General features: G+C 41.1%; 2 protein-coding genes across 5 annotated transcripts in view; both read left to right on the top strand.

The window, feature by feature from the left end:
• The window catches only part of LOC145448535 (uncharacterized), a 123565-nt gene that overhangs the window by 67717 nt on the left and 30373 nt on the right, over nucleotides 1–25475 (top strand). The window contains exons 2-5 of one of the 2 annotated variants that reach the window (XM_080326946.1): nucleotides 22295–22420; nucleotides 23061–23247; nucleotides 23831–24006; nucleotides 24962–25127. In XM_080326946.1, coding sequence (XP_080183072.1) covers nucleotides 22372–22420; nucleotides 23061–23247; nucleotides 23831–24006; nucleotides 24962–25127 — 578 coding nt within the window. In that variant the 5' untranslated portion in view covers nucleotides 22295–22371. Of the gene's footprint in view, nucleotides 1–22273; nucleotides 22421–23060; nucleotides 23248–23830; nucleotides 24007–24961; nucleotides 25128–25475 lie in introns of those variants that run through there. The other variant, XM_080326952.1, reaches the window with a different exon arrangement.
• Nucleotides 312–17776, top strand: LOC145448550 (uncharacterized). Of its 3 annotated transcripts, none has more exons than XM_080326968.1 (13): nucleotides 312–1031; nucleotides 10150–10307; nucleotides 10476–10546; nucleotides 10635–10738; nucleotides 10922–11064; nucleotides 12244–12406; nucleotides 12872–13026; nucleotides 13182–13326; nucleotides 13780–13977; nucleotides 14946–15058; nucleotides 15603–15728; nucleotides 16342–16482; nucleotides 17235–17776. In XM_080326968.1, the coding sequence occupies exons 1-13, from the start codon at nucleotides 953–955 to the stop codon at nucleotides 17388–17390; spliced, it is 1752 nt and encodes a 583-aa protein (XP_080183094.1). In that variant the 5' UTR covers nucleotides 312–952; the 3' UTR covers nucleotides 17391–17776. The 3 variants fall into 3 exon arrangements, with proteins under 3 accessions (XP_080183094.1, XP_080183103.1, XP_080183086.1); XM_080326977.1 differs by lacking the exon at nucleotides 312–1031 and adding an exon at nucleotides 5402–6013; XM_080326960.1 differs by lacking the exon at nucleotides 312–1031 and adding an exon at nucleotides 7199–7620.

Genomic DNA, 25475 nt, shown 5'->3' with positions numbered 1-25475 from the left:
GGAAGATGTCAGCACGCAGCGCCGAAGTATCCAGTACAAGGATATTACTTTGGGTAATATGAATTTGATAAAATTGAAATTAATAATAACTTTTCTACTGTTACAGTTCAGTCGAATGGCTGTCAGTAAGTTGTTGAAGCATAACCTAATGAATTTAGTAACGAAATACTTCGATTTGACTCGATGCCTCAATTAAACTGCATTGTATTGACGCCTTCAATAATATGAGATATGGGATGTTAATATTTAAATGAAGTTGTGGATGAACATATTCTCAGGTACTCAAGTCTGCATTGGTGTGAGATTTATATGTGGTAGTCTAAATTGTTAGTCTGTTGATGTAACCGTCAGGTATCTTTCGATTGTCATTTCAATCCGATATCGGCAGATATGTGCAGAGATTCCTAGATGATTTGAAGATTCCCGTTCTTAGCTATTTAGATATCGAGATAAGGCGATTTCGAGTATACTGATCAGTCAATACTTTGTAGGTTGAACATAGTTGTAAGAAATATTGGGGTCAATTGCCATCCAGCTTATCACAGGATTAGCTTCGTACTAAGGAAGTGATTTCGAGACGAGATGGTACAGGTATGCTTTCGTTGCGGGTGAAATTTGGTGAATGGCAGTACTTTGACGGGATTTTGCAGGGCACTTCGCGAATTAGCGGTTGATTGCTGCATGGTTGCCTTTTTAGCGATGCTCAGAAAGTATGGAGATCTCGGGTTGTCAGAAGTTGAAAATAAATCAGTATAAGAGAGGGATACATATCTGTATACTTGCTACAGCTATTAGGCCATGGTGTATGTACTCGCATCGTCATCGGCATTAAGAGAGATTTTTGAACAGATAAGATACATCGATCATGATTATATCTTTTCAACTTTAAGATGTCAATCATATAACTAAAGGTAATAAAATTAAACTAAGCCTCTGTTAATGCAATGAAAACATGAGTCGCACATCCACGTCGTCCACCACACAACGAACTAGGCGTTCAAGCTGCCCAACTACCACTGAAGAGCCGAGAGGTATGAACGTACGACTTTCTACTTAAATTATAAATATGATTTGCGTACGAATCTGAGCTTGAATCCGCGAATGCGTCGTAGAATTATTGGAACGGCTGGTAGAAGACGTCATGCGTACGGATGTGATGTCAGAGCTCTCCAAGATTCAGACCCACACATTTAAAAACAGGATATCATTCATTTGATTTTTATGTAGTCGCCTTCTGAGGGTTAATTATATTCACGTTGTCGATAAGGAGACTGTCAATCATTCGCGTGGGTTTTGTGTGATTATCACGCTCATTGTGTTGACCACAACGGGCGGGAACATTTAATCGGAAACAGTAGGTACCGGTATTGTTGAAACGTCTCGCAACAATAGCTACACCTTCACCAGATGTTACCGTGATCTATTTGAGTATTCCATTCATCATAAGGCTCAACATCAATCCCCGTGTAAACAGAATGTGGCGGAATGCCATCGACTGAGATATCACGAATATACTTAGCGATTTGTACACTAGATCATGACTATCACAATTGACCATTGAGATCTAATGGTCATGTTTCATTGACTATAACATCCGCAGACTTGATAATAATTAAATACCTGCCAATCATCTGATGTCATGTCATCACTTACGATGTCATGAAGTCTGGAGACCGGTTGCCAAGCAGTCAAGGGTCCGCACAAACCACACAATAGTAAATATTGACCTGATCGTCAGTTTTGGATCAGAATGGAATATGAACTGCGTGATATGTCCCGGAATCAATCAGACGAGGCTGTATCTTTGCTCGCACGAAAGCCCGGTCTGTATAGTTAAATGTGTCAGCTTTTGTATGTATGCTAGTTTAATGCCGGACTCAGTTTAATCATTTGTAGGTTGAATCAGTGGTTTCTCGCCTTTCTCTTTACCGGGAGCAGACAGCGAATAATCTGCAAGTGTTAGCCGTTAGACCTACGTCATAGATGGGTACTGGCCATAAGACAATATGCGAGCTTTTTTCAGTAGATTTCATGCGAGATTATGGGCTAACAAGATTTATACAACTAGAAAATTTCCATCTGTTCCGAATTAGATTAACATTCGAATTATAACTATACACCGTTTTGTCTCAGACTAGAATTAGAATTAATGAATTCCCAAACACTTGGAAATTGAATAAATTCGTAATTATAAAGAAATAGAACAAAGAGCAAGTTCAGTTCATACCAAATCATATCTCATGGTCACTACCACGAAAATAGCCAATGTCTGTACTGTAGTGTACTTGTACAATGTACAGTGTACTTGTACACCCAGTCTGGATCGTGGCGAAATCTACAGTTCACCTGAAGCATTTTTAGGAACGCCAGAAATTAGATTATAAATAACATTAAACCATAGAAACATTTCACAAATAGGATTAGAATTAGATTAACGGCATTTCACCCTAATTAGTCTTATCGGACAAGCAGAAATATACACTAGCTGAATAGTTGCCAACACTAGCCACATGATACAGGTAGGGACATGCACGTTCTATCCCTCTGTATATAATCGTTAGTAGTACTGGCGGCATCACATATTCATAACAACAACAGTCACATGAGGCAATTGGTACAGATTGTACAGTAGTATATATAGCAGGACAAGCTATTTTATTTACTACTCACGAGAGAGCGTATGCGTTGTCGAAGCCACTCATCATATACAATTCATTTCATTCGAGTGCCAAGCGCTCGTTACCGTGGAGAGAATTTTGTCGCGTGGTTTTTAAAAAATCGATTCGATTTGACTTCATTGATGGGGAATTTAATCCGTACTGTGTGCCACTGCGCCTATCTTCGTCACTGAATGTACCAATAACTTATCTCAGGTAGGGTTAATGTTGTGAGTCGCAGGTTATAGTGAATCCTTGACGCAATGGCGCAACTTCGGTTGGTAGTAGCGTAACACTATTGAACATCATGCTTATTTCAACTCAAACCCGTTATGGTATGTCTACATTGGGTGTCTTGAGTCCTCGTGAATTACCAATTAGTTAAATACCCTTACAACGGGCAGTAAGTTAACTCATTCGTTGGTACACTGCGATCAGAAAGCATGATAAGAAGAGGGTTAAGATCTCGCTTGATTTACTGTGAACAGAAGTAATTTATGGGCTTTGTTTAATTTTCTCGAGTGTTCTTGTGTGTTTGGGCATTTAATTGGCAAATTCAGTTGTTGTGCCATGCCCGTTGTCTGTATGCTTCGAGTGAGATTATAGCGTTGGGAATGTTCTCAAAAGCCTCCGTAAGCCCTAATGCGCTATCAAGTATAGAACGAGTGTGAAGTAATTAACAAGACAGCTTTAGGCGCTCCCGATTTAGACTTATGCCAGGACAAACAGCTAGGTCGTTTTTACTACAAACAAGAGATGTAGGTCATATATCATGATGCCCCGCGATAAATCTAAGATAAGCGTTTTTATCACAGATTGCCAAGTAATTAGGTAGTCAGATGTAGGCGTTCCCGATTTAGAATTGCGCTAGGACAAACAGATATAAGTCATATATTGTTATGTAATGAGATTGCTTTCGCCCTGGCATTGTAGTCGTACGAAGATTTATTTATGATAATGGTACGATGTGGCTACAGACGGACCATATTGTTGACGGTTTTAGGTGGACAAGAAATGTTGATGTAGTTGGTGATCGGCCAATGCTAAATATGTCGAACTGTATGTTGCCGCTGTATTTTGCTACTGTATATGATCGACAGAGTTGTGTCGGTCCCACTGGCGTAGCAGCATGCGCTGCCGCCCCTGGCTCTCGCTTAAAATGCCGCCCCCTCCTAAATAGACCGCAGCATATTTCGACTTAGACTCATGTTCAAACAATCTTGTCAATAAAAATAATTAAGAATATTATGCCGCGTCTCAGCCTCGCCGTCTCAACGTTAATAAGGCCAAAAATAATAAAGACAAGAAATGACGAACGAATGTATTGTGAAAATAGAAAATCAATAGCCGCCTCAAAGCAAATTCAGAGATAATATCCTCAAATTCAAGTTTTTGAACGTAGTCTCTTTCTATAGACAGAATGCATAGAGCTATGATAGCCGATCATCATTCATGGTAGAACGTAAATAAGACTTAATCAGTTTGAGCTTTGAGAAGCTCCTCACACAGCTGGCAATTTAAACACCAATGGTCAGATAAAGTTTCAGACACGAGCATAAATATGGTGTCGAATCAAGTAGCTTTGCAACTAACCACTGTAAAACATCAAACGCTGTTGCACTACGATCAAACGTGGTTTTACTGCTCCGCACCAGCCTCTTAACCCTTTTCAAATCTCAAGTTGAACAACTTCAAATTATCATATATCTTAATTTGTGTTCGTCCTAGAAGCCTCATATTGGTTTGTACGAAAAGCTAGCAATCTTCTGATTTATATGATCCCTAATTCGAAGGTATAAGGCATGACAATTTTCGCGGCTAACTCCAAAAAGTCCACCTTGTCGTCATAAGTGCTTCTAAAAGCGCTGGTGAATAAATTGTGACTGTTGCTTTGCAGCAGCGCGTGGGAATTCAAAAATCGAAACGTGTCATTTAAGTGGTGTATGCCGGTAAATCTAGTTTCAGCTTCAGGTTTAAATGTGTCCAAAGCTTGAAACATGCATCGTCTAACTTCTTCAACAACACTGAGGCCATAATTTTCTGATTGTTCGCCACGCATTCTCCTTTTTTTGCGAACTCTCCGAACAATAGGCCTTGACGGCTATTTCGGAGTGGTTCCATCGCCATGTTAACATATTAAGTCGTGTTTTCAAAATCAGCGCGACACTAGCTTTCGATTGAGGCCTGTTTGATTAAATTTTAGCTCATGGGACGCCAGCTATAGGACTACCAATTACGCTTCTTTTAGCCGGCTGTGTACACTGTACACCGTGCCGAGCGAGATAGTGTAATGGTGATGCATCGGGCTTCTTGACCGGTAGGTCGTGGGTTCGATTCCCGGCGGGGTCCGACCAAAGACTAGAAATCTGGTGTCCGCGGTTACCCCGCTATGCGCTCAGCAATCACGGAGCAGAAAAAAACGGGTTGCGGACTAGATGACCTTATCCGTCCGTATGGCATCTCCGTCGTCAAAGCATCTCGATGGTGCAGGCGAAATAGAAAACCATATCTCTCTCTCTCACTGTGCAGCCTCATTTTGCCGCCCCCTTGGAGCATGCCGCCCCTGGCGCAGAGCCAGAACCGCCAGGTGGCTGCTACGCCACTGGTCGGTCCCAGTATGTTTTCTATGATTTGTTGTACAATTCCACGACACAGCAACCAAGAAAGGCCCCTTATAAAATTACGACTTAAGATAACGGTTTATGTTATTATCAGACAAATCTATTTAAGCAGACATTTGATATAAAACATATTGACGAAGTAGGCGTTTCCAATGTCACCTCAAACCGAAATTTCAATACACCATCCTCGCCGATTTAGGGTGCTGCCAGATTATTGTCAATCGTCAGTATGGATTATCACCATTTGTAAAGCATATTTTGTGAACTACAATGATCGGATACCATTGCAAATTCGTACCGATCACTGCAATGTCTATTCTCGGGACTAGTTGTCAGAGTGTTATAACTATTTAATCTATAGTCAGAGCTACCGCTTCCGTTGAGACAAATCTTTGCGAGTTGGAACGGTCTTCAGTTGTCTGGGCATGAACCTATAATGTTATTGTGAGCATTTATCAGTGTGTGTTTTATTGGAATTCTCCTGTTTGTAGATAAGGCGTAGCGTAAGTTACTGAAGAGACTAGCAGTCTGAGGTGCACGTAACTGTCCGTATTTGCACTCCATTGCTAATCTGTGATAGACACGTCGAAGACCTTGAGCCTTGTTGGGTTTCGATGGACGCTTAGAGATTAATCGCTTTTGTGAGCCAAACGTGATTCATGAATAGCCAACAGCTCCAAAACTACGTGATGCAGAGTCAGAAGCGAAAAGTTCGAATCAAGGTTCCGAAGAAAGGTGAATACTGAAATACTGTCTTTCCGGATATACCTATGTTCAACCCGCTGATCTCTCAGCGTGGACGCGTTCGTAGTTTCACGATTACGAAAACTCGGTGAAACGCCTACATGCTTGAGCTCAAACATCTCAAATGAAGAATAGGTCAGATAATCATGGCTGGTGAGCTACCCATAGAAGGAAATAAATCACACTTACCCCGTTCAATTTTATGGTTTTGACCGGTCGGGAAACTGAACGTAAGAGCATGCGACACTTGTGCAACCGGGTGTAAGTTAGGGTTAAGGTTGGGGTTATATAGTTGAAGTAAGAGTTGGTTGTTGGTCTTTGTTTAGTTTTTGGGTCACAAAGTCACACGGCTAAGTGTCGCATGCTCAATAGGGGTGTTCAAAAATGACTTTTCTATCAAATTCAACTGGCTACTTGATAAAATTGTCAGGATTCCTAATTGAATCCTGCACACCAAATTAGGTTCAATTCCTACCATTAGCCGCATTGCTACTGGAGAAGAAAGTTTTTTTTATTTATATTATAAAAATTATTAAAAAATAATTCAAAATTTTCTGTGCACCCATGAAATTGTTAGGTTGTCTATAGAAACGATGCTCGCCAATTTTGGCTCAATTGCAATCACTGGAAGTGGAGTTATTGCCGTCGAAAAATTTTGGATTTGAATAAAATAGTATTTACGGTTACCAATTCTTCCGCTCGTTTTGAAACTTTTTTTATTAATTTTTTTTATAATAAATAAATGTCATCTCCTGTAGCAATGCGGCTACAGGCTGGAATTGAGCCAAATTTGGTGTGCGGGCTTCAATTATGTAATCTAACAATTTTATCAAGTAGCCAGTAGAATTTGAGAGAAAAAGTCATTTTTGAAAACCCCTAATGCTCAATTGCTCAACTGTAAATTTTCATTGTGCCGTAGGATTATAGTTGAAGGGTTACTTTTGTATTGTGTTGGTGCTGTTAGGGATAGTTTTGAAGGCTACAAAGTCGCTCCATAAAGTGTCGCACGCATAACTGTCTGGCAGTCGTTTGGACACCGCGACGTTTAGTGAGATATATGGCTAAAACATGAATAATTAGGTGGCGTCTTCATAACACTGTGATTTACAAACGAGTCTTACGTCACAGTATGTACGGATTTTCAAAATGCGCAACATAACTAATAGTCACGTTTCAAAATCAGCAACTAGAAATAGAACTAGAGCTTTTCAAAATTCCAGCAGTTAGTTGAACGTCAACTAAATCGATTGGTAGTTTGTACAAGTCTGGTGCGGTGTATTCGATTTGACTCTGAGACGCACACAATTGCATAACGCAAGTCAACTCCCGGCACGGCAATGACATCATGACAAAGCACTATTGGCGACAGTCGTTACCATTGGCAAAATTCTGGCAGATTGGAATTAATGCTAAATGTGATATACAACCGACACAAATGGCATCAGCGCCGAGCCCGCACACCCCTCATACCCCTCACACACCCCACACGCCATTGTCGGGTCATCGAAGCGGTTTTCCGAGTCCGAACCCAACTCCTACCCCGACAGGAAGAAGAGTGAAGTTTGCTACACCCATTCGTGAGGCATCTCCGACGAAAGGTAACGCTTTGAAACGTTTACGGGTCAAGGTGCCGTGTCGGTGTGATACCTATAACGCAGGGGATGACAATCTCCAAACTCACAACAGATGTTGTTGTTGCCGTTAGTTTTGGTATTTAGTGTGTTTGTCGGCTACGATGGTCATTTATACCAGGCCTATATGATTTTACATGATTCCTTAGCGGCCGACTTGTAGCATGGCGCGCTTCCAAGCTTTTTTAAGACATCTCTTACGCGTTTCAGATGGCGTTGTTCACCTTTTCAAATTCAACAAATCAAGCAGTTCTCATACGATCTGTACAGCAATGTACGAATGCACTGTACTTATGTAAAGCAGATAGTGATATTATGTTTGGTATAGTTGTCGATAATGATATTCGCGGTGTTTTGACTATATAGCCTACTATGGTCATTATCGCCAGAGGTCAGTTCGTCGTATTGTGAGTCCTTATGTGCCGAATTTTAGGCTTTTGTAAGACACCGCTTACGCTCATCACATGGCGAGGACGAGCCTAGATAAACCTCCAACACTTAGATCGGAATCCAGGAGTCGATCACGGTCAGACTCAAACTAGCAACCCATTAATGTTTTGTAGGACATACCATTACGCTTTCCCGTCACGTTCTTTCGGTTGATAGAACATAACCAAACTGAGAAGATACTTGATTAACACAGTATCGGACAGAGATATTGATCAGCAACGTAATAACTCTAATCAATAGAACAATGATAGCTAATAGCGTAATATGCTTTGGCAATGTAATAAGGCTGTATCAGGATTCAAGATACAAGACTTGCCACAGATTGGCATTTCGGTCGGCGCATCAATCAGCCGACAAAAATAACAATGTTCAGCTTCCAAACTTCTTGTTCAAACACTTCCATTGAAGCAACGCTCACACAATACACCCTGACCAGTAGCTTGTCAACATTAACCATAAAGCCGGTTACTTTGATCGAGCTGAATGATGTCGAAACCATCTCTACCCTGGACCGGTCATGTTAACTAGTTAAGTAAGCGTCATTGTATATTGGAATATATCGCTCAATGAAAATACAATGACGAAGGCATGTCGTATGTCCAACATGATGTGAAAACTGGGTCTTGTTCGTAGAGAAAACAATCGTCTGTAGCCCGAATGTTTGATCGTTATTCCCAAGGAGTTTTGATGATGAACTTGTGGGTTTCAGCAAAGGTTCAATTCCCATCTCAAAATTCAATTGTGCCCTCGTCAACTTCCATCGTTAAATAGCGAGGTTGACTTTTAAACTCAAAATAGAGTTTAATCAGAGCTCGTGAGTAACGAAGTACTTTTACTTTTTCGCGTTAGTATAGTACTGTTTCTCAACTTGATATGTTTTAGAATACCTAATTCCACTTATAATTGACGTTTTTTCAATGAAAATCGATGTTTTATTCACCCAAGTGCGATGTCAAATATGTTGATGGATACTGCCCGGCGTAACAGCTGCGTTAGTACCCTGCTATAATCGCGCACTGCAACATCAGATCCAATCTCAGATCCAATGTATTACAAGAAAACAGTCGAGTTGTACTTATTGAACCGGAATCAAGCCTCTCTGTTGTATACGCTACGCGATTGGTTATTCTGGCTGCACTACAATCAGGACATTCTTCCATATCGAATTCCACAAGCCGACATAACAATGACGGGCCTCTTGTGTCAACAATAAACAGCCGGGTAGCTGGAGATCAAAGTTTCTAAAGTACCCCGAACGAATTCTCAAGCACGACATTATTGTTTTATTGGGATAGCGCGAGCCCCTGTAAGGTTCAGGTTATCTGTGAACAGTGAACACGAAACAATACGACGTCACTGTTCTAATTCCAACCAATTGTAGGTACAGCCGTACATGTCAAGATATAATATATGCTTATTGATATTGATGCATTTAGGCTACGATTATCGGAGTTCGCAATACGCCGGTTTGAATTATTTGGAATTTTAGTTCGATGAGAGTTGCATTGGAATGCCTAAAACCTCTGTCTTTATAAGACGATGCCTAAAATGTAGCAAGCATTACATTAATACCAACGCTAAAGGTAACAATAACAGACGGGATACACAAAATATACGAAGCCAATGGGGAATTTGTAAGTTGTTCACAAACTGTTTACAATAACTGATCATGGACAACTGAATAATTGCGGATTCCAAAACTTCACTTCAACTCTGGAATACATACATCCGAAATACTTTCGGGTTTAAATATGTGATTGCTTGCAATGAATTTTGTGATGAACTCAATCTTAGCTTTGTGAAGAATTTCCTTGACGCAGTCGAACTACAAAACATTCTGATCATTGATGTTGAGACTACTGCAATATACTGCATTTCACAAACTATGTTCACAGGGTAGAACCTGCTAAGGCTCGTATGCGAACGCGATCCTACGAATTTTGAAGTTTCGTATAGTGACGGCTATTTGAACCGAACATTGCCATCAACCCCATGTTTTACTCATACCCTCCCACATATCATTGATTCATTTCCCGTTTTCCATAGGCGAAGGCGCCCGGCGGTCCATACCGACTATCAACAACCATGGCCAAGTGAAAGCGAAGCTGATGAGCGTGGTGGGCGGCATGCGGCGCGCGTCTATGTTCGCGAGAAATTTCAATCCGGCCGCAGACGGTCACAGAGTCGACGTGACTTTTATTCCGGTGAGCGCATGCAGTTTACAAGCGCGGTTACAGCCGTTAAAGTTAGGCGTAAGGCTGGTCAGTAGATAAAAATTCATGGCCTTACAACTAATTCAAATTGAGTACCAACTCTCACTACTTTTAGGAAATTGTCAAACGCTATTTGACCGGTGTATGCGTATTTTGCAGCCTATACTCCGTTTCAGGAGAGCCGCGCGTGTAATACGTCTTCTCACTTCTGTCTGCATCGCTTGCAAAAAGTAGGTGTTGAAGCATGTTTCGGAAATTCAACCAACCCAAACCCGCTCCTAATTTTTATGTACTTTATGTACTTCATGTATTTTCCAGGAGTATGACGTTTTCTGTCGCTCAGAACAACTGGGTGGCGTTAAAAGAGTCGTTGCTCCGCGAAAGTGACGTCAGCAAAGATCAAAATAAGGAAAAGAAAAATGGTTGGTGAATTCGTGATTGCGGAAAATGGCAGACACAAAGTGCGTGTCTCATTATCCGTTTTCCAACTATGGATTCACAGTATGATGTGATTGCCAGTGATCAAGTGTATAGCTCCAATTCCTATCAAACCTCACCCTTAAAGCTATGAATCTTAGAAAGCTAAATAAGTGACGTATCAACAGCTTTAACGACCGGAGATCCGGAGCTGACATTTGACCTCAGCAAGTTTCGGCGACAGTCCAAAGACATCGACGTGATGCCCGTGAAAATAAAAGAATTGCTACGAAAAAATCCTACTGATAGGACGCCGGACGAAATCGTAAACGTAAGTCACATTGGACGTAACTATCTACAAGGGCTAGGCAGAAATAGAGTGCCTGAGTTATTATCTTCCGGACAGAGTATAAAGCTTCGATGCGAGTCGACTATTATTATGGTTTAATAACTGTAAGAGGGTCTTGGAGTGTGCAAACGCGTACTTTATGTAATACCGCGAAGTACGTAACGCCACTAACACTTGCCTATATAAATTTATTCAATTTTACTGACAGTAATATGTCACTGGGATATGAGTCAATGTGACATTTCTGTCAGTGCTGTGCAGCAGGGGCGATGAAAGTCGCTATCGTTGGTACTCAACTGGTTTCTACCCGAGTTCTAGTGAAAGTAGAGGTGTCCAGTTGGTAAAAAAGTAGGAATTCTAGGCCTATTGTTTTGGCTAAAAAACAAAAAACTGTTAATTCAATGTGCAAGTATATTCGAAAAACATACCAACTCGTGTAAGTATAGTGCAAATAATGCATCGTTGTCTGTCTATCAGGCGTATACAGGATCACTCTTGATTTTATATGCTTATTGTATCATAAAAAACAAATCCGTCTAATCGCGGTGTTGGATCCTGCATAGCTAACTTGTTCATAAAGTAATATCCGTCGCAAGTATAGAAACCGATATTTCGCTCTGATCAATATCAATTTAGCACTATAACATGACGCCTGAGGAATACATTGTCCGGTCCAGCCTAAACCTTTAAGGCCCATGCATATATTCCCTTGCAAGTCCTTTTCGAAATTGTTGACCAAGCGACGTAACTTATTGTTTTTGTGGAATTATTATAACATTTGATTGTTCCAATAGATACATTTGGTGACGTTGAAAAAGTCAGCATGTACTCAGCATTGCGGCATAATGTGACCTGAGTCGTGGCTAGGTATCGTGTACATAAGCATATTAATCCTCGGAAAGGTAGGGTTGGAATTAGCAATATGACGTGACAAGGAGTCAAAGGTTCGGGTTAGCGTTCGCGTTCACGTGGAACCTTTCAGAGGTTCGAATCAGCTCTAGGTCATACCACAACAAAACGACTATAAGGCACCTCAAAATATTGTGTCCATACTCGAATGATAAAAATTGATACTAGCTATATGCTCGATTGCACAGCCTTATATCTATATGCGACAAGGATGTTCTGTGATATGCGTGACGTCATAATCTCGATATTCAGATCATGCGCACGATGCAGAAGATGGAGATCTTCGCTCGGTATCCCTTGACCGTGCAAAGGCGGCTTTGCGAATGTTCCTGGTTGCAGACAGTAGACCCGAACAGGGTCGTACTTCGCGCAGGACACAGAGCCATGTGTATTTATTACGTGATATCCGGGCGACGTAAGTATACCATAAAATATGAATAATAAATTCATATTGGAATAAACCCGAAAATTTTGGGCTGACACTCGTCAGGGGTAATAGTCGGCCACTATAGTAGAGAATTTAGAGAATGGGAAAGAGCATTGTATAATGTATATCTACATTCGTATTACCAAATATGACGTCACAGGCATGCAATTTAGAATGCTTGAGGTGACGTGATATTTCGTAATACGATTGTTGATTTAAAGTTCTTTTGAATTATGTACTAGTTGCTGACGATTATCCCTGACGAGTGTCAGCCGAAGATATTCGGCTATATTTCAATATGGAAATATATTGCTTAATTCTCTACTGACGTTCTGTGTCTCCAAGAAACTGTTGTTATTGTTGACATTTTGAGCGCGCAGTTCATTTCCATAAGTATTTCGGACTGACCTAATCTGTAGGCCTGCATATATATTAACACATTTCTTATTACAGTGGTGGCCAATGGAGAGGAAGAAGACGGTCACATGGTCACGACGCTGCTCAAGCGCGGCGACAGCTTCGGGGAAGAGGAAATTATTTCCGAATCGAAACGAAACATGACCGTAATGAGCCAGGACACTGCCGAGTTGTTTGTGGTATACGGCGATGTAAGTCAGTAATATACACATATATTCGCAATTTTGCGCTGAGACAGTTCTATATTGGGATGGCTGTTGTTTTGTATCATCTAGTTTAGTGGTCATTAACTGGTGTTCCGTGGAACGAAATCGCATTGATCGAAGCTATTACCTTTCCCTTTCAGGATTTCAAGAATATTTGTTTCTCGAAAGGCGCCAAGGACATTTCCAGTCTGACTATTTGCAAGAATAACCCGGTTTTTCATCACTGGCCTTTTCAGAAGCTGGTGGACAACCCCAGCGCTTGGACTATGCAAAACTACAAGCCTGGTAAGGCTCACTTAATCAAATAGCAATTGCCATCATATGGGAACAAAGTACCAAGCATTGCTACTCAATTATAACTATAGATTACTAGCATACGAATGCATATCCGACACCCGATGGTTACACTTGGACAAGCAGTTTGAGCAATCTAAAAATAACGTAATTGGTAGTGCTGTGATGACGATCCGTGCACTGAAATTTACTGTAATTGGCGTTAATCGAAAGATAGTGTCGCACTGATTCCGAAAATACAAATTAAAATCTTGTCAGGACAACGGGACCACCCCGAAGCAGCCCTAGCGTCGGACCATCGGCATTGTTCCAACAATGGCAGTGCCTCAACACATTGAACATAACAATGACCAATTTCGTTAAGCGATTGTTCGGTTTCGGATTCTGATTCTTCATATAGTCGATTACATAACAACCATTGCTAAATCAAGTTTTACGACACAGGCACGCTCATCGTCGAAGACAGTTCCCGTTGCGAATGGCTGTACGTGATCAAGTCCGGACAGTGTAAGGTGGTGAAGTGTTTGAAACCGGGCGAGGCGGAAGAGGACCCGGACAGGATCAAAAAGACCAGGTCCGAACTGGCGAAAAGGTCGCTGCTCGAAGAGATTCGAAAAAAGAACCGCGAACGATTCGAGAAAGGTATGGGTAACTTGACTTTGGTGTTCTCAATGGTACAGTGAATCCAGAATTGAACAATATCAATGTATAGCGACGGAAGTATACTCAAGTGTATAGGTTTGCCCACTTGGACTTCCTACTAAAGATGCATGGCTCAAGAATCAATCCGTTTCTCCTCAACACTTTTTAGGCAAAGCTACATATTTGTTCACGCGTGATTTGGTAAAGCATGACGGTTTTTGCAGATTGGTTTGCATTACCTTTGAGAAGAGCAAGTTTTTCCAACTTTTGCAACTTTTTTTATAACTTCCGACAGCTTCTAGAGTTATGTAGTATGGTGTTTCTTCGATTTTTCATGCAACTTTTCGCAACTCTTTTCGATTTTACATGCCAGTTTTATTGATTGTTTATGCAACTAACTTTTTACTGGAGATATTTGACGCTATATGCGAGTAGATCGCTTGATTATGTCACTGCCTTTTAAATTAGAGGTACTTTAGGATTAGACATACATTCCGGCCAGACCTCCGAAAATTATATTTTCACTTGGTTAATTTTTTAGGCTACTGATTTTGTTGAAGTCGCTAGCAATGAGTTTTGCTACAGTGGCTTAAATAGGGAAGGATTCAAGTATCTCGTACCCTCATTATTTCAAGGCACTTGACCATGAATGCAACTTTTTAGTGCAAGTTTTGGGAAAAATACATGCAAATTTTTACAGCAACTTTTCAGATAAATAAGGGCAACTTTCGACGGATTGGACTGCAGCATAAACTTACCCTACTCATACTTAGGGTGATATTTTGACATGTAAAAATCTGGCATTGATTCTTATATGAAGAAGCGCATGATGAAAAATTGTGATGTAGACAACATTGTCAGGATGAAGCAAAACGATGTGTCACCAGAAGTGTACGCACAACTTCTGTGTTGTCAGCCAACAACTGCTGCTGTCGAACTTTCAATTCTTGAATCTTTATATCGTTCAGACGAAGAAGACCCGGATGACGAGAGGAAAAGCACGACGACCCCGCCCACGACGTTTTTCACCACGCCCCAATCACGCCCACCCACGCAGGAAGAAAGAGATGCCATCGCCCGGGTATGTTGTGGTGACCCTGCTTGATAGTTTTTTTTGAGTGATAAACATGCGCTTCCAAGTACAGACATACGAAACCGGGGTGTGCTGAGTTTGTCTGGTTGTAGTATTCATGGCATTTGTCGACTACTATGGTCATTTACACCAGGCCAAAATTCCTCATTTTATTCCGTAGCTGCCGACTTGTAGCACGGCCCACTTCTAGGCTTTTCTAAGACACCGCTTACACGTATGAGATGGCGAGAAGCAACCTAGATAAACCTCCAGCACTAAGGTAGGTAGTAATCCTGGCGTCGACCTCGCAACCCATTGGTGTTGCATCTATATGGATTGCACCTCTACGCCACACAGGCAACTGTGGTACCAGAGCAGAATCAACACAAGTGAACTAATTACATACCAGTAATCAGCGCCTAGACACCGAATGTCTTTGAGCATTGACCAACCACTACGTATATACTCATCAGGTTTATGACAAATGTCGTTCGCTACTAGCCGCTTGAACAGAGTGTTTGAGCACATTTAAGCACGCAAATCATGTTTACAGGAAGTGTCTCGCAGCAGAAGTCAAACTCCGATGAAAAGAACGCCATTTTTAAAATCCCTGTACGGACCCAACGTCAATCAACCAGTCTACGTCGCACTCGAAGTGTTGGGAGTTGGAGATAGCTTTGTAAGTCTAATCACAATCTGGCACAAACGTGCATTTTAATCTTGAAGGGGATTTTACGGAACCGGACCTGGATTTGAATTTGGACATGATCCGATTTGTTATTTTCACATTTTAGTTCTAAATGTAAATCACGTTAGCGTTCCGTATCATGTCGAAAAAGTAGTCCAGTCCGATTTCAGTATTACTGAAATTTAATTGTTGGCTGAATGCGCTTTCCTGTAATATTGGAGATGACACTGCTACTTCGATCAATCCGTTTATAGGATACCTGGACCTACAGCTCAAAAATGCTAAAAAAGACTAAATGCTATCTGTGCAATGCATTATCAAGTGCAGTTTATATCTGACCCTAACCCCTCATATAACTATAGGTATATACAGATGACTAATCACTGAGGATAGTGAAGAACCAATTACATTTCTGGAATTTGCTACTCAAAAGTAACCAAAAACGCACCGAAACATGGAGTCAAAGCATTTATGAAAATATCTTACGGAGTGACATTAACCGCGGAAATATACCCCGAAGGCTCAATGCCTTGTCGATTGAACTCTGGGATTTTGGCGAAATAACTTCCTTCGTCCCGTTATTTGTCGCTTTGCTCCGTCACAGGGTTTTCTTGCCGTACTGCCGAAAGACGAGCGGGGCTCGAGCGTGAGCTTAATCAGTTGCGGAGCAGAAGTCGTTCAGATCAACCGGAAGTTCTTCCAGAAATTCGCTGACGAAACGGTGTACAGTCTCATCAACATGAAGGTGAGGCACAGCTTGGTCATCGACACCAAAATTATTTTGGCCCAATGAAGACTTAGTTCTCTTCAGTACGTCACGATATGGTGTTTATAACCGGGATATATAGTTAGTATTGGGGCAGTGGTCAATGACCAATGCACACACTTATTTTAATGCCAGAGTTGGTCACTAGCGAAGTTCTACATATTTGGAGCCTTCAAGCTGGTTTTGTATATACTTGCACTATACTTATTCAAGTAGGTATGCTGGTATATTATTTCATTTTAACTTAGCAGTTTGTCAAGCAAACTTATTTACTTCGTACACTATGTCACCAGTCTGAGAGGAATTGTCGTACCAATTTGGATAAATAGTCCGTGTATAGCAGGAACTAACTTTATTTTGAAACATTGCACTTACTGGTGTTAAGTGGTTATAATTTGAGACTGCCTCGTAGTTTTCAGCCTACTAGGCAAACCTAGGCCTAAAAGACTTGAAGACTTGTTTAATTACTTGGAATTCGCTCCTATCATGTATACTTGATTATAAATTTACGGCTTTACTTATATGTGTACTTGGGTCCCGAATATGAGTACGTTTCCTCCTGGTTTTTGATAAATTCAAAAACTCATTTCAACTTGTTAAAAGCTAAGTGGTATTTGCCTAAAAAACTCTTCAGTAGAAGTGAAACTGGTCAAAAAACTTAACGTGACCGTTCTCGGTAATGTCCATTCTCGGTAATGTCCTCACCCGATACCACTTTATTTAATTCGCAGTTTCCGCCATTCCCGAAGCAGCGCGAGATCCTGCAGAACCTGAAGGAATCCTTCATGTGGAAAGACTACAAGAGACAGACTCTGGACGACGCTCTTTCGCATTTGTATCGGCCTGTGGTGCAGACTGATATTCGCGAGGGTGTCGCGTCGCGTTAGGTCGCGGAGTGTACGGAAATATCATCTCGTTTTTTATCATTTCGCTATTTTACCTCGATGCCTTGTGTGCACAGTATAATGAAGTTGGTTGTTCCTCAGCCTGCAAAGCGAATAGTCTCATTTTCCGTGTTTGCTTCCGAATATCGCCACTTTATAGTTAGTTTTTATATTTTTATTTTGATAAATTCTTATTTTGTGTGCTTAGGTAATTTATGCGCATTCCTTTTAATTTCGGAAGTTACAGAATGAAATATTGCTAAACATATAGGCTTATTCGCGCGTATCACGCTTACAGGCCATTGGAATTGTGCCTGAAAAGCATTATCGCTACCTTTTATGAGTTTGAAATTCGTGCATCCTAAGGAAAAATGAGCCGATGGATTTGATTTTGATGTGTGGCGAAACTGTGGCAGGATTTAGTTATAAGAACGGTGCTAGGCGAGGGTTTTCATGTGACTTTTTAACGCACTGGATTATTTTTACGTATCTTGAAGCATCAGCACGACGTTATAGGAGGGTAGTGGGAGAAATTACGTGTCGCTAAAATCTGGATCTGAAGTAAACGTATGACAGGGCTGACATGTGTAGCACCGGTGAAACGTAATTCCTTATTTGGGGCAGAAATGAAATGCTTTATGATGTACTCTCGTGGTTAATGAAAATACCGTTTTATTTCACACGTGACTCATGAGTCATGACTCAACTGTTGATAACCACTTAGAAGAAAAGTAGACTCGCGAACGCTGGATGTACGAGAGATCATGGGGTGATTTTAGTTTGAACGCGGGGAAATGACGTACGTTTTACCTAATTATTAGATTGAGGAGAGATTTCCGTCGTTATCGAGTGTGGCTACCATTTGTGTAGGCCTACATCCCGATAGCACACATGCGTATTGGCGAAAGTTTCACGGATTGTCACTCACATTCATTCCTTTTGGAGCTATGTTTAAATTGTCTTCATTAATATTTCCTTGTGGAAATAAACGCCTTTCCTCCAGCTAGCGTCATGATCACCTGCCCGTCATAAAACATAACCGTTTCGAGCAAGGCGGATTGGCGTCACATTCACGCGTCAGCCTTTCGAAATCTAGGTGAAACCCTTCGCACCTCCAAAACAACCTCGCTTTACCAGGAATACCGCCTCAGATGTTGAGCGCGTCAACAACAATCCTTTCGGTTAGGATTTTCAAAGGAAACAACAAGACCAGGTCCGCGGATCGAAAGTAATACTCGCAATACTTGCAGAGCGTTTCCGTTCCTGACGGCACAAGTCAATTGGGTCTCCTGTGGAACGATATGAAACTGCAAATAATTCCGACATATCACTTTTGCGACCGAGATCTTTGTTGATGGTTCGCCTCTATTCGGTCAGTGATGCATACTACGGTAGCCTGAGTTAATATTATAATTATCAGTTCAGGTAATCCACGCAACGCGTAATCGAATGTTTTGTTGTGTGTATAAATATAGCTTTTTCCTGGGGTTTGGTGGCGCTTTGCACCCTGACGACGACTTTATATCGAAAAAGATTTGAATACAACGATAAGAGTATTTTATCTGCCAGGAAATCGAAATCAGACCCGACGGTACGACGGCAAACGCGTTGTTCCAATGTCAGGATGGCAAAGATTCTCCATCATATCACATCCAAGGAGAGGCGAGTTTCTTGATATATCGGCCACACAGAGACCCTGAGAGAAATGACAACCAAACTAGTATTTTAAAGGTTACTATTTATGAAGCGCCTTGGCGCACCAGGAACTGCGGTCAAATAGTTGCAATGCCCAGTATAGTCCAATTGCTTCAAAGTAGAATTGTTGGTTTCAAAATAATGTTAACATTGACAATTGACAGCAATCACTAATTTTATAATCCATGGATATATACTAAAGTGCAGTGGCCCTTGACCGGAGTTCCGCTGGACGTCATAAAGGCTTGCAGGTGAGGGCAAGGGTTCTCCATGTTAAAGGCTTTCAACCTCTGCATAGTGGTATATACTGGCTGGGTTATATGCCTCAATTCAGTTGCGGCGTCATTGCTGCGGAAATCCAAATGATTCCATTGCAGTGTGGGCTCTCTAGAAATTTGAAAGTAGGCTACATCAGTCATGCCCTGTAAAGTGTGAAACTCGAGTGATCCGTAGAATAAGTCGACAGTGAAAAAATTGGGAGATTAACTCGGGAATTCGGCTGCGGTTCATGTATACTGTCGCCAGTGGCGGCTCGTCCTATAGGGCAACCGGGGCATTGCCCCACCTAAAATTCTGTTCAATAACAATTTAACCATTTATAGACGCACAGCAATCAATATATACCGAGATCACAGCGAAACCCGCGTTCTTCTTGTGCTTTCGCTTGGAAACGCCCATACATAGCGAAGTCTCTGCGAAAATCGAATTCTCTTCTGTGTTTTCGCTTTGTGAATGCCTAGCCGGGGCTTGCCCCGGTAGCGCTCATAACAAGCTTTCACTATCTATTCTCTCAAAGCCGCGCACAATAAAGAAACGGTGATTTACTCTCTCCTATTCGTATAATGGCCGAGCAACCGGGGCAAATATGCTTGCTCGCCCCTAAGGTGTGATGTAACAATCGTATCTATATCTGAACTCGGTTACCGTAATATGCGTTGAGTCGACCTTTGCTGGAATAGGTCGATTTTGACGGTGTTTCGCACCATGATATTTCTTGAAACTTGGTATGATATGTCGTGAAGGTAGTATTTAACACTGCTCCAAGTTTCAGGCTTGCTACTTAAAGATAATGGTAGTAATTCCGTTTCCGAAGTTCAGTGTGTGCTGATCTATCATGTACATAGTAAAGCAAACAGATTTTACTCAAAAGCCGGTATTGGTCTCCATTGATTTTGACGATGTTCTATACCGAGATCGGTCATGACATTTGGCACGATAAGTGTTAGTATCGACCGCTGTAACAAGTTTTAAGTTTGTCACTGAACTATGTGGGTGGTAATTTCGTTTCCAAAGTCGAGTAAGAGCTGACTCTTCATTTATCGCCAACAAATTTACGCAAAAGCCGTTATTGGTCTCTATTGATTTCAACGATGTTCCATACCTAGATCTGTCATGAGCCTTCGCACGGTATGTCTGGATTTTAGTATCGAACACGGTGCCAAGTCTTAAAGTTGACACTCAATGATTGAGGCAGTTATTTCGTTTTCGAGGTCGAGTATGGTAGAGATGCGCGCTGATCTGATACTTAGCCTACCTACGTCATTGCGGATCTCACGCAATAGCCGGTGTCGGTCTGTGCTAATCTATAGTCTGCGTTCCATAACGAGATCGGTGATGATATTTCCAATGGTATATCTCGATGATCGCATGAAACAGCTGACCAAGATTCTCGGTTTGCATTCAAATATTCACATAATTTTATGTTCGCCAATGTCCATTTCACTGTGAAATTGTGGCCTTCAAACCATTTGCTTACAATCCCCTGTCAAATGCGATAGCTATTTCATTTTCGATGTCGGCTAACAGCTGATCATTCGATCAGCCTATTCCTCGATCTATTTTACTCAAAGTTCGGTGTTCGTCTGTTTGTATTGATTTTGACAGTGTACCATACCGGAATGGGTTATGAGATTGCGTATGCTACTTCTCGATGATTTCTTGTAACAGTATACTAAGTTACGGCTTTTATTCATGTATTTATTGATTAGTATATTTTCCAACGGCGATTTCGCAGCAGACTTATAGACTGTAAGCCGTATGACGTATGTGTTGTGTCACAGTCTCCAGTTTCAAGGCCAAAATGTCCTATGATGTTCCGAGACCGAAGTTCCGAGGCTGCTGTCCTTAGTTCTTCAAAGACCATTCAAATGGATGTTCTGGATTCAATATGACAGGCCCAATCTATGAGATAACAATTGCGTATGTGTCCGAACTCGTTGACCTTTCCAGTTAGGCTTACGCAATCTCTCGAGTTCTAGTCATTGGAATGAGTCAGGTCAAGTCAAGTGCGAACATGAATCGTATTGAATCTTTGCTCCGTACGTAGTTTACGCAGTTGTCTTTAGAGCGAAAATGAGAGGTCTAGAAGTTGTCCAGTCTATTGATCCAATCGTACGCCGGGTGCCTACGTTTTGGTTGCCTATTATCACCTGGTCGTAACCAGAGATGGCCACAGTCCGGTTCAGGAGCCGGAGCAGGATTTCAATGTTTTTTTTTACCTGGCCGGACTGGATCCGGATTTTGAATTTGGGGTGACGGTCGGATTTTAGCCGGATTTTTTTGCTGTGATATGATTAATTAGCATTGTTCTGGCAGGATTTTTTCGGATTCCGAACTGGACATTCACCAGCCGAATTTCTTTGGACTATGAATTTCCAATTGCCAGCCGGATCCGGATGGATTCGGATCCCGAAATTTTGGAATCCGCCCATCTCTGGTCGTAACCACCAGCTCAGTGGTCGTAACACACCAGGATCGTGTACGAAACACTTTCGGACGGGCTTAGAAAAATTAGGGTCTATCGATTTGCGTAATCTATAACTATACCATGAAATCATAACGCATGCTACTAAGGATGACCTGATACTTGATTCGTGGCATAGGGACGATTCTTAGTTCACGTACATTTTGTAAAATAATCCTTTGTTAAAAAATAAATGAATAAAACATTTGTTACCACACTTCAAGTCACGGCTCACCGGCAAACCTCTCGCGGCACCTACGTTAAAATCACTGTTGTCGGGAAATTCATGTGAGCATCATAAAGTTACTTTTTTACGTTGGAAAACGCCATTGTGACGTCATATTGATAAAAGTCGCTCGCAGCCCTTGCCCCACCACCCGATATTGTCACGAGCCGCCACTGACTGTCGCAGGTATTCGCGGATCAATCAAGCTCCATTCAATGTAGATTTTTTTTCCTTTATCGCAGAGATCCAACTGTAATTCTCTATAAATAGATTGCACAGGTTCCAACAGATTGCACCGTTCATTCGTCGAATTGCGCATAATGGAAATTCAATTCCTTATCGCCGTGACATTACTAGGATTTGCTCAAGGTATGTAACAACGTCGTGTCCATCTGCACCAGAATGTCGATTTTCGAGTACCTGTCACTAATTAACGGGGATGTTAAAAAGTATTCAGCATTGGTATACAAGTAGAAATATACATAATACCAAAATATCTACTCAATTATGAGCAAAAGTAACGATTTCAAAGGTATCGTGCATCTATTTCGAATAGACTATGGAAATCGAGAAGCCTCAGTAGTGAAGTATACCGTAACATAGTATCTCAATAAGTGTGGAGAAACATCATCATTTGTCGTCAATCAGAAATTGAAATTGAAATTGAAATTGAAATTGAAATTGAAAGATGCATCCTGATGATATCTAAACAAAATAACTAACCCAAGTGCAAGTTTCTAGAAAATTTTAAATTCCTGAACGCGTGCCGCGCGTATAAGTAGGCTAATGCAAACCTATTCAAGTGTAAAAGTAGCCTATGCAGTTTTGGTCCGAAAACTATTAAATAGAAGTGGAAGTAGCGTGAAAGTACTTGAGCAAACTAGTGACAAATGACAATGCACATTGCATAATTGCGCACTCCAAATACTTACTTACTACCCGACTCCCTTACTGAGTTTGAAATCCGAGGTTTATTGCCCAATTCGCCAAATTTGGTTTTCCACTTCAGCGGTCCCGGAAGATATTTGCGATCGTACATTCGACGTGGCGAACGGCAATACAGAAACCATAAATTATTTCTTTGACAACGGTTATCCGTCACGATCGGATTGTGTCTTCCATCTGCGAGCTACGGGATCGGAAAGAATGCAAATATCCTTCATCGAATTCGACGTGGAGAAGCATAGCAGATGCGGGTAACCAAATAATATGAGCGGTTCCAAACTTTTTGCCTACATGCATTCCAGTGAATTTTGGGAAATAGATGATTTTATTTACCATCATGAAGTACACAACCAACGTTCAAGTTTTGATTTGATTCAAGGTGACTGATCCTGGCAAGGCAGAAAATAATGGAATAGTTCTTTGACACGTTACGGATCGATAACTTCCTAGTAAACAGAGATTGGGGAACTCCCACGTCTTGACAAGTCTTGATAAACTTTTTGCTTTGGTTTGGCACTGGAATCGGGATACGAATTAGAATAAGCGTGGTGTGTATTCTATTCCACGACGTGTACCATTCTATACAATAAAACATTTGAGTATAAACCAGAATCAGAATTTATTTTGTATCATGCCCAAATCCGAACCCATCGCCGTTAATGACAGAAATTATATTCAAAATGTGGCGTAGAAATCGTCAATACTATATTAGCAATGTTATGTCAACGCGCGAATCAATCGAAAGTCTTCAAATCAAGTCTTCACATCGAAACTGGTGCTAATCTCTACCAAAAGTCGCAATAATATCACTCATTTTACCTTCTATCCTAACAGATTTGATTATCTCCAAATCTACAACGGTCAGAGCACGACGTACGGTCAGTCGATAGCAAAACTATGTGGATACGACATTCCCAAAACGATCCAAACTGACGGAAATGAAGCCACACTCAGATTTGTGTCGGACAGGACGCTCAGCAAAAGCGGATTCATTCTACAGTTCACCCCGAGTAAGAAATGCTTGGCATTCATAATTCAGACTTGTACCAACTACCATTCTAGTTAGCTGACGGAGAACTAATTAGTTCTAGTTATGGATTTTGAAAAGTAAATACTCTAGTTCCACTTCCAGTTTGACAGTTCGCATAACTACTTTTTTTATGAATAGTTCTAGTTCTTGTTGTAATTGCGGACTTTGGAAAATTATTAGTCCTCTTATTCCAGTTTGACAGTCAACAAACGATGATTTGTTTTTCGAGTAGTTCTAGTTCTAGTTCTAGTTGTGTATTTTAAAAAGTTAGTAGTTTTTGCTCCAGTCTGACTGTCACCTAACAACTTGTTTATTTTAATAGTTCTAGTTCTAGTTGTAGAATTTGCAAGGTGAGTAGTTCTAGTTTCAGTTTATCATTCAACTAACTACTTGCTTTCTGAGTGCCGTAGTTCAAGTTCTGTTTCTAGTTATGGACTTTGAAAAGTCAGTAGTTCTAGTTCCAATTAGACAGTCAACTAACTACTTGGTTTCTGAATAGTTCTAGTTCCAGCTCTTGGTGATTTTAAAAAGTGATAAGTTCCTGCTGTGTGATGTTCTTGCAGCCATTGCTAGCTCAGAGTCATCATTACGGGTACGTAGGCTACAGTGCCGTGACCAGTGGGTGGGTTTTTTGGGTCGGAACCCTCCAATTTCAAACTTGAATCCCTGTCCTTTCGAATTGCCGATATTATATCCAATATTTCGCAGCTCCTTTGCAATTAGTATTGTAAGGCATAATGTCAGCTATTAGCTAGTTGAATTTTAGTTAGTTGCGGATCTTTAAAGGTCATTATATCAAGTTTTGGTTTTAGTTTCGAAAAGTGAATAGTTTTAGTTATTCCTTATGGAAATCCAGTACTTTGTACAAGCCTGTAGCCATTATCCTTACGGGATTGCTGACATAGTCTGCCATGGCTCATTACCTTTCTTTACAGAATCGCTCGATAAGTTTACTGGACAATGCTTGGAGCCTCTAACGAAATCTACAGGCAGTCTGCAATCGCCTCTGTACCCTCTCAACTACCCAAACAGAGTCAACTGCACGTACGAGATCACTCCGACGACGGGCAATCAGATTTTAATCACTTTTCCAGAATTTCAGTGAGTATGGATTGTACTAATGTCAGCGTGAATATATATGCTAATCTTCTACAACCAGGGTTGTAATGATTCGATTTTTTTTCTGACTTGACTTGACGCAATTTCTATATTGACTCGACTTGTACTCGAGTCATTGTCCATGACTCGAACCAAGTCATATGACTCGAGACTAGGACGGCTAAGACAGACAATTCATTATAACTTCAAAGAATAGTGAAGTCACCACATGATTGGTATTTCGTCTATCAGTCCCGATACTCGGAAAATATGGCCAGAAACTGTTAAGACTGAGGAAAATTACGACATGAATGCAAGCCATTCTATATCACTCGAGCAGGGTTGAAAAAG

The sequence above is a fragment of the Botryllus schlosseri genome, chromosome 1 (assembly GCF_051294905.1).
Source record: "Botryllus schlosseri isolate E-star chromosome 1, Bs_hap1, whole genome shotgun sequence".
NCBI classification, from domain to species: Eukaryota; Metazoa; Chordata; class Ascidiacea; order Stolidobranchia; family Styelidae; genus Botryllus; species Botryllus schlosseri.
Note: the sequence above shows the minus strand (reverse complement) of the source record. Positions and strands in the feature narration are given on the sequence as shown.